Raw genomic sequence first — 8,869 nt, 5'->3', positions numbered from 1 at the left:
TTGGAAAAATGATCTTTTGAAGTAGCTTGATCACTTCCTTAGCATCACAAGTCTTGGTTGGGATCGCCTCAACCCATTTGCTCACATAGTCGACCGCCACAAGTATGTACTCATTTCCGAACGATGATGGAAAGGGACCTTGATAGTCTATCCCCCACACATCAAAAAGCTCAACCTCAAGCATGAAATTCATCGGCATTTCATGTTTCCTTGTGATATTTCCGCTCCTTTGGCATTTATCGCATCCCTTAACATAAAAGGCAACGTCCCGAAAAAGAGTCGGCCAAAAGAAACCGCATTGAAGTACTTTAGCGACTGTTTTCTTGGAACTTGCATGGCCACCGCAAGGTAAGTCATGGCAATGGCTCATTATGGAGGTAGCTTCCTCTCTTGGAACACACCTTCTTATCATCCCATCGGCACAAGACTTATACAAACATGGATCATCCCAATAATAGTGCTTCACATCATGAAAGAACTTCTTCTTCTTGTGGTAGTCATAATCATGAGGGATTATCCCGGAGACCAAATAATTGACAATATCCGCATACCACAGTGCTTCACCCAAGCTTAGAGACAACAAGTGGTCATCGGGCAAATAATCATTGATAGGGAGCCCATTGTCAACATCGAGGTTGATTAGCCGGGATAGATGGTCGGCCACCACATTTTCAACTCCTTTCTTATCTCTAATCCCCATGTCAAATTCTTGGAGAAGTAATATCCACCTAATCAACCGAGGCTTGGACTCCTTCTTGATGAGCAAGTGTCTCAAAGCAACATGATCGGTGAACACGATAACCTTAGCTCCCACCAAGTAGGTCCGAAACTTCTCCATAGCAAATACCACGGCCAAGAGCTCCTTTTCCGTTGTTGAGTAATTTGTTTGAGCATCATCAAGAGTTTTGCTTGCATAATGAATTGCATGCACCTTTCCATCCTTCCTTTGGCCTAGAACCGCGCCCAAGGCATGATCGCTCGCATCACACATTAACTCAAACGGCAAGCTCCAATCCGGAGGTTGTATAATTGGAGCACTTGTCAAGGCTTCCTTCAACCTATTAAAAGCATCAAGACACCGGTTAGAGAATACGAAAGGAGTATCTTTGGCTAACAACTCGGTCAAAGGTCTCGCAATCTTAGAGAAGTCCTTGATGAAGCGGCGATAAAAACCCGCATGTCCAAGGAAACTTCTCACCCCCTTAACATTGGTGGGAGGTGGGAGACTAGCTATGACCTCGATCTTAGCCTTATCAACTTCTATTCCACGATTGGACACTATGTGTCCCAACACAACACCTTCTTGTACCATGAAATGGCACTTCTCCCAATTAAGCACAAGGTTAGACTCTTGACACTTGCTCAAAACTTTCTCCAAATTCATTAAACAACTTTCAAAACTTTTCCCAACAACCGAGAAATCATCCATGAAAACTTCCATTTCTTGTTCAATGAAGTCGGAGAAAATTGACATCATAGCTCTTTGAAAGGTAGAGGGAGCATTGCATAGCCCAAATGGCATCCTCCTATATGCATAGGTGCCAAATGGACAAGTAAAGGTGGTCTTTTCTTGGTCACTTGGATGGATGGGGATTTGGAAAAATCCCGAATAGCCATCCAAGAAGCAAAAATAGTTGTGTTGAGCTAATCTTTCTAGCATTTGATCCATGAACGGTAAGGGAAAGTGATCCTTCCGGGTGGATTTGTTCAACTTCCTATAGTCCACGCACATTCTCCACCCGGTTACCGTCCTTGTAGGAATCAATTCATTCTTGTCATTTCGCACTACCGTCATCCCTCCTTTTTTGGGAACTACGTGAACCGGGCTTACCCACCTACTATCCGAAATAGGATAGATAATGCCCGCGTCAAGTAGCTTAAGGACCTCTTTCCTTACAACCTCTTTCATGATGGGATTAAGCCTTCTTTGTGCCTCTATTGAGGATGCGTCCTCATTTTCAAGTAAAATTTTGTGAGTGCACAAAGAGGGGCTAATCCCCTTGAGGTCACCAATAGTGTACCCAAGGACACCCTTGAACCTTTTGAGCAAAGAAATTAGTCTTGAGGTTTGGGTGTCATCAAGTGCACTATTGATGATGACGGGAAAAGTGGAATTGTCACCTAGAAATTCATACTTCAAAGAAGAAGGAAGAGGTTTAAGTTCAACCGTAGGAGGAGGCGTGGAACTCTCCTCCTTCTTATCGACTTCCAACACTTCAAATTTGGGAGCTTGTTCATGAATTGGAGCCGAATCCAACATCCATACATATGCAAGAGTCTCAATATCTTTGTCATCGATCTCATACCCACTAACTAGACAAGTTTCCAAAGGATCCATAGAGGAAGCTTTTGGGTCATGCTCCTCCATGGGATTCTCAAGAATGTCTACAATGCAACAAGTGTCACCTAGAGATGGAGCCTCCATGGACTTGTGGAGTTCAAATTCCACTCTATCTTCACCCACTTGCAAAGATAGCTTGCCACTCTTCACATCGATCATAGCCCCACCGGTGGCAAGACAAGGTCGCCCCAAAATAATAGGCACATTGTAATCCTCGGGCATATCCATAACAAAGAAATCACATGGTATGACAAGCTTCCCAACAACCAAGGTTACATCTTCAATCACACCAATGGGAAATTTAACCGACCGATCGGCAAATTGAAGCGAAACTCTAGTAGGTTTCAAATCTCCCAAATCAAGCCTCTTGAATATTGAAAGTGGCATGAGGCTCACACTAGCCCCCAAGTCACACAATGCTCTTTTAATAGCCACCCCTTGGATAGAACAAGGGATAGAGAAGCTACCCGGATCTTCTAGCTTGTTTGGGAGCTTGTTGGTGTGAGTAAGAATAGCACTACATTCCTTAGAGAGGTTGATGGTTTGCACCTCTCCATTCTTCTTCTTCAAAGTGAAAATTTCCTTAAGAAACTTGCCATAAGATGGAATCTCGGTAATCATATCAAGGAAAGGAATAGTTACATTCATTCCCTTCAAGATCTCAACAAACTTCTCATATTTCTTTTCAATCCTAGGCCTTGCAAGCCTTTGTGGAAAGGGTACCGGTGCTACATACTCCCTTGGTGGTGGAGTACATTCTTTGGCCTTAGTTGCAATAGGCTCATCTTGCTTTGGAGGGTCAACCATCTCCACCTCCTTAGACTTCTCCACCATAATCTCATCTTCTTGCACAACTTCAACCGGGTGCTCTTTCACTACTTCACTAGACACCCTCTTCCTCTTCCACTTAGGAGATTTCTCAACCTCCTCCAATTGTTTTACTCCTCAAAAATACCGCATTCACTTCCCTTGGGTTAACCGTATTACCCGGAAACTTCCCCGGATTTTGAGCCAATTGCCCCAATTGTTGAGAAATTTGGGCTACATGAGTTTCCGTAGCCTTTTGGGATGCTCGGATTTCATCATTTACCCGGTTTTGTGCGGCAATGTGGTTATCAAGCTTTGAGTCGGATTTTTGATTTGCAATAACCAATTGTTCAAAAGCTTGCTCCCAAGATGGTTTTTGAGGGGTTTGGAAGTTTTGGTTTTGTGGTTGGAAACTTTGGTTTTGTTGTTGATTGAAATTTTGCCCCTTGAAACCCCCAAATGGTTGTTGGTTTTGGGTGATGAATTGTTTCCCTTGGAAACCGGCTGGAATTTGTCTTTGGAATTGAGAGTTTTGATTGAACCTTTGTTGTTGTTGAGGTTGGGAAGTGGTTGGATTTTGAATGTTTTGTGAAGCATAAGACAAGAAAGGGTGATTTCTTTTTCCGTTGACAAATTGGTTTTTGTTATTATTGTTGAACCCTTGCCTTGCACTAGTGGACTCCCAAATTCCATTTGCTTGCTCATAGCATTCCTCTTGGAGGGGTGCAATCAAGGGACACCCAATGGGAGTGTGCCCTTGTTCACCACACAACTCACAAGACAAGACTTGCCTCATGTCGGAGCCTTTAGGTTTTGAATTTAGCAAAGCAACTTGTTGGGTGAGTTCATCTAGCATTCCTTTAACCTCCACATTCAAAACCGAATTAGAATCCTTGTTCTTGCCTTTTCTTGATTGCCTATCACTTCCCCATTCCATAGTTCTTGAGGCCATCTCCTCAATGAGCTCTTTTGCCGCTTTATGCCCCAAAATGTCCAAGGCACCTTTTCCCGATCCCGCATCCAATGAAAGCCTAAGGTATTGAGTCAACCCTTTGTAAAAATTGTTCACTAGCTCGGCTTCGGAAATGCCATGGTGAGGGCATAACCGTTGAAGCTTCTTATACCGTTCCCATGCCTCATATAAGGTCTCATCCTCTTCTTGAGTAAAGCTTTGTAGTTCACTCTTGACTTTGGCCGTTCTTGAGGGTGGGAAATACTTGTTCAAAAATGCCGACGCCAACTCATCCCTTGTCTTGAAGGAATCCGGGTCACAATTCTTCAACCAATCCTTGGCCGAACCCCTAAGAGAACGGGGGAACAACCTAAGGCGAACCGCGTCATCGGAGACCCCATTTGACTTGTACATATCACAATTTTCAAGGAACTCATTTAGATGATCGTTTGGGTTCTCCAAGGGACTTCCTCCAAATTGGTTGTCTTTAACAAGGTTGAGCAAGACATTTTTGATCTCAAAGTTGTTAGCTTGAATTCTTGGCCTTTGGATGCTTGGATTGACTATGTGCTTAGGAGCCATAGTCTCTCTTATCGGAACCGGATCACCCATGGTGTTAGGTTCTTCTTCTAAAACCCCAAAAGGATTTTCAAACACTTCGGTAGCTTCTTGGTGATTAACTTCTTCAATGGGTGGTGTATCAATTGGTGGTGTATCAAGTAAACCCCTTCTTCTTAATGAATTAAGTCTTCTTGCCGTGGCTTCAATTTCGCGATCAAGTGGATATGTTGGTTGACCTCGTCTTCGTCGCCTACTCATGCAAAAGACCTAAGCACTTGAAATAAAGGATTAGTAACAAAGGACTTAGTCTAAACTAGAACAAAAACGATTAATATCAAGCCGTACTCCCCGGCAACGGCGCCAAAAACTTGATGGTCTCAAGTTAAACCTCGCAAGTGCACGATTTTATCGTTGTACACTTTAAAGGGTCGATCCCACAAGGAGTAGGTGGAGTACTAATCGTTTTAATTCACCGGTTTAGCTAAGTCAAAAAATAACAAAGAGGGTGGTAACAAACTAGCACTAAAACTAACAAATTTAAAGACTATAAACTAGACTAGATGAGAACAAGCTAAAGATAAAGGATAGATCAAATAAAGAGAGGGACTAGAACTCGGTTCTCCCACAAATATAAGTAATTCCACATATTAATCGTCTCGGCTAATCAAACGGGGTAGAAAGGTAAGGGGGAGACGGCTCTAATTCGCCTAGAACCTCCCTTCCGGTCTCGCACTAGGACACTAGCTACTCCGACTAACCCCCCCTCCCGGGTTCGAAGCGGTCTCCTAACTCAAAACCCGACAACCCCAAGAACATGCATTTTCCCAAGGAGGTCAAGTAAATGGTCAAGGTCATTAAGCACTCATCATATTCCGGGTCATCTCACTCCCCCTTCCGGAGGTCGATTTCAAACGCTAGTCTAGAGGCACCCTCCCTCGGTTCTCCCTTCCGGTCTCAACCTTAGTCGGTTACAAGGTCAAATCTCGGGTGTCCAACTTACAACCTAACTAACTTCCGTTGGTGGACGAGGGTCACAATTCGACACTACCCAAAAACCCAAACCTTAAACATGCAAAATCCTCTATACTACCCTCACCAATTTCCCCCAACAATTAGCCTTAATGATGATTAATTAATGAAATCACCCATACCGGGTCAAACCGAATGCTAGAAGGAGACTACTCACTAATCATGTTTCTAAAGGCTAAATAAACAACAAAGATAGAATCTTTAAACATAGACATGGATGAAAGATGAATTCTACAACCAAGCATGCAAGAATCCAACAATAATTATGAGGAAAAGTGATTTTAATCTAATAACAAGGTTTATCAAACTAAAAGACACAATCTTTAACCAAATCCACTCAAAGATTAAGTCTTTGAGGACAACTAGCAAGGATGAACCAAGGAAAGAGAATCAAAGAAAAGATGAACAATGAAAAGTCCAACAATGGTGAAAACAACGACAATTAAACAATAAAGATGCTAACTTTGTCAATAACAATCAAACAAACTTGAAGGACAAAAGAAATGTAAGCAAATCAAAATAAGGAGAGAAATAATACCAATCTAAAGCAAGAAAGGAATTAGGATAGAATAAATAAGGATAAACTTTCAATCTTCTTCTTACAACCCAACTTCAATCCCCTAATTAATTGAAGAACTTGCTTAATTAGGGAATGATTAACAAAATAATTAACAAAGTTTGAAACTTGGAAGAGGAAATAAATTCAGATCTGGGGTTGTGTGTCTAAACACGATTTTTGGGGAGTATTTATAGTGTCCTCTTACTTAGGTTACAAAAAAGGGGGATTAAGACAAAACACGGGTAGCAGCGACCGCCAGCCGGTCGACCGGCGGCCGGCTGCCCATCCGGCGCCGAGGAATCTCAATTTTTGAAGCTTGAATATGCCATTGTGACGGCCCGCCGGTCGGCCGGCTGCCGGCTGGTCGGCTCAGGGTCATCCTCCTTCTTTCCCCCCTCTTCCTTCTTTGCTCTTCCTTCTTTGCTATCTTCCTCTTGTGCCTTGTTTCTTCCCAAATTTCCTCTAGCTAGCTCAATTACCTACAATAGAGCACCGGAATCGATAGTAGCGGGAATATGGAGCAAAATGCAAGAAAAAGGCCTAAGATCGTGCCTAAGTAGTCCAAAAGATTAGCAAAAGAAAGGGTAAAAAGGGGCCGAATGTTCATTCATCACCTGCCTAAATCCTAATACATCAGCTATATATTTTCATAGATTTTACTATAGACTCTCACACAGCTCGTTGAAGACGGTCAAGACTCTAAACAAAGGAGAAAAAGAAAGACAAAAAGAAAACATTACTAAACAGAGACGGAACGAAAGAAAACATTACTGGGACAAGTAAGCATAAGACATACTTTACACTTTTCCAGGTCATCCTTGGACTTCTCAAGACTGATGAAGGGAAGCAAACAAGTTAGTGCGTTAACAACATAAAAACAATTCAACTGAGCAAATTCTTTAGACAAAATTACCTCTCACGAAGGGACAATATCATTCCCGTTGCCACACCAGGAGCCATCTCTTCCAATTCAGATTTTGCCTAAACAGAAGATACAAATAATTTACACAAAGAAACTAAAGATTCAAAACACTCACTCAAAAAAAGATAGGTGCCTTTGTAGATGAAGAGCACTACTATTATGGAGGTAGCTCATAATAACGAACCAACTTGCACATACCTCACCACTAGCATCAAAGTCACGTCACCAACTCCCACCCCAACTAACATCACTTCCCCGCCAAAAGTCCAAACACGACTTAGAAACTTGCCTATTACTCCATGTAGTACAACTTTGTCACTAAACAAAACATCTGGAAATCAGTGGCGTTGGGGTTACAATCAGAAGTCATATTCCCTCTAACTCAACAGATTCTTTACGTTTTATTAAAATAATTCTCACGAAAGAATAAAAATTTATTATTAACCTAAATGTTAGTCATTGAGCCAGCAAGCTGCCTAATAAATCCATTCCCTACCACAAGTTCTTAATTCAGCTTTATAGACTAAGACTATCTATGTAAAACAATGGCAATTGACAACCACACAATTTGCACTTGGTAAGTACTCTCAAATGCCAACAATGGCTCAAAATCTAAATGTAATTAAGATTCTAGATGATTTGCAATACAAAGTACAGGTCTCAAGCAAAAGCATATAGTCCACAACTACAAACTATAGGGTAAAAAAGACAGTACTTAATGCAAATAGAGACCTTTTTCGACCCAAAAATATCGTCTTCTTCATCATCAAGCTCCCCAAAGCTCCGCTTACTCCCTAAAACACAAAAACAAACACTTCATTCATCAAACATATAAAACCCCACATAAACATTACCAATTGAATAACTAATCAGCTGAAAAAACAAAACCTGAGCGTCGATTGCTATTATTTTCAATGAAATCGGCCCCAAAATCATCATCCTAAATCGAACAACGCCAAATTAGATAAATTCAATCGCAAATGCCAAAAACAAAACAATAATAAATGCAATCAAAATAAACAAACACGAATTGCTAGCCCTCTAGTTCCGCCACTGACAAACAATAGAATGAAAGAAAATTACGTCGTCGAGATTAGAATGATTCGCCATTGAAAGAGGATTGAGAGTAAAACGAAACCCTAACGAATAGCTGGATGTTCGAACTTTGATTACAACCTTCATATTGGCTAATTATAAGGAAGAAATTGAGAGTGACGATTGGATTGGAATGACGGGAAGAAGAGCGAGGTTTTTTCTTTTGTAATTGAGAGGGTTTTTTCTTTTTTTGAGGGCAAGACAGACAGCAGCCTACGGGCCTTTCTTTTACATCTAGTCCGGTTTTGTCATTGGGCCGTTCTCTTTGTTGTATCAATGAGAACGGTTTCATGACTTAACCGTTCTCTTTATAATATTAAGACGGTTCGTCAAACTAACCGTTCTCGTTGTTAATCTACCAGCACGGTTGGAATCAATCACCGTTCTCTTGTGAAGTCATATTTGCGCGCCCATAACAAAAATAAGCAAGAGAACGGTTCCATTATCGACCGTTCTTTAAGTGGCGTTCTTATAGCTTAGAATTGTAGTAGTGTTTTTAACCTTTTCTCTTCTTTCCTTTGATTTAATATCATCCCACTTGGGACATTCTTTAATTTGGTGAGTTTTATCACCACATTTAAAGCATCCCACGGTGGAGTTAGG

The 8,869-nt window shown here is 41.4% G+C and overlaps 1 protein-coding gene and 1 non-coding gene across 2 annotated transcripts; one reads left to right on the top strand and one right to left on the bottom strand.

The window, feature by feature from the left end:
- Positions 1–4,233: 4,233 nt before the first annotated feature.
- Positions 4,234–4,340, top strand: LOC141597790 (small nucleolar RNA R71). The gene has a single exon (XR_012523005.1). It is a non-coding gene; the product is annotated as a small nucleolar RNA R71 (small nucleolar RNA).
- Positions 4,341–6,959: 2,619 nt separating this feature from the next.
- LOC141594464 (FKBP12-interacting protein of 37 kDa-like) lies at positions 6,960–8,341 on the bottom strand. The gene is made up of 5 exons (XM_074414479.1): positions 8,255–8,341; positions 8,060–8,111; positions 7,904–7,965; positions 7,163–7,230; positions 6,960–7,082 (listed from the first exon to the last, which is right to left on the bottom strand). The coding sequence occupies exons 1-5, from the start codon at positions 8,279–8,281 to the stop codon at positions 6,989–6,991; spliced, it is 303 nt and encodes a 100-aa protein (XP_074270580.1). The 5' UTR covers positions 8,282–8,341; the 3' UTR covers positions 6,960–6,988.
- Positions 8,342–8,869: the final 528 nt, after the last annotated feature.

Source organism: Silene latifolia, chromosome 8 (assembly GCF_048544455.1).
Source record: "Silene latifolia isolate original U9 population chromosome 8, ASM4854445v1, whole genome shotgun sequence".
NCBI classification, from domain to species: Eukaryota; Viridiplantae; Streptophyta; class Magnoliopsida; order Caryophyllales; family Caryophyllaceae; genus Silene; species Silene latifolia.
This window is presented reverse-complemented; position numbering and strand designations above follow the sequence as displayed.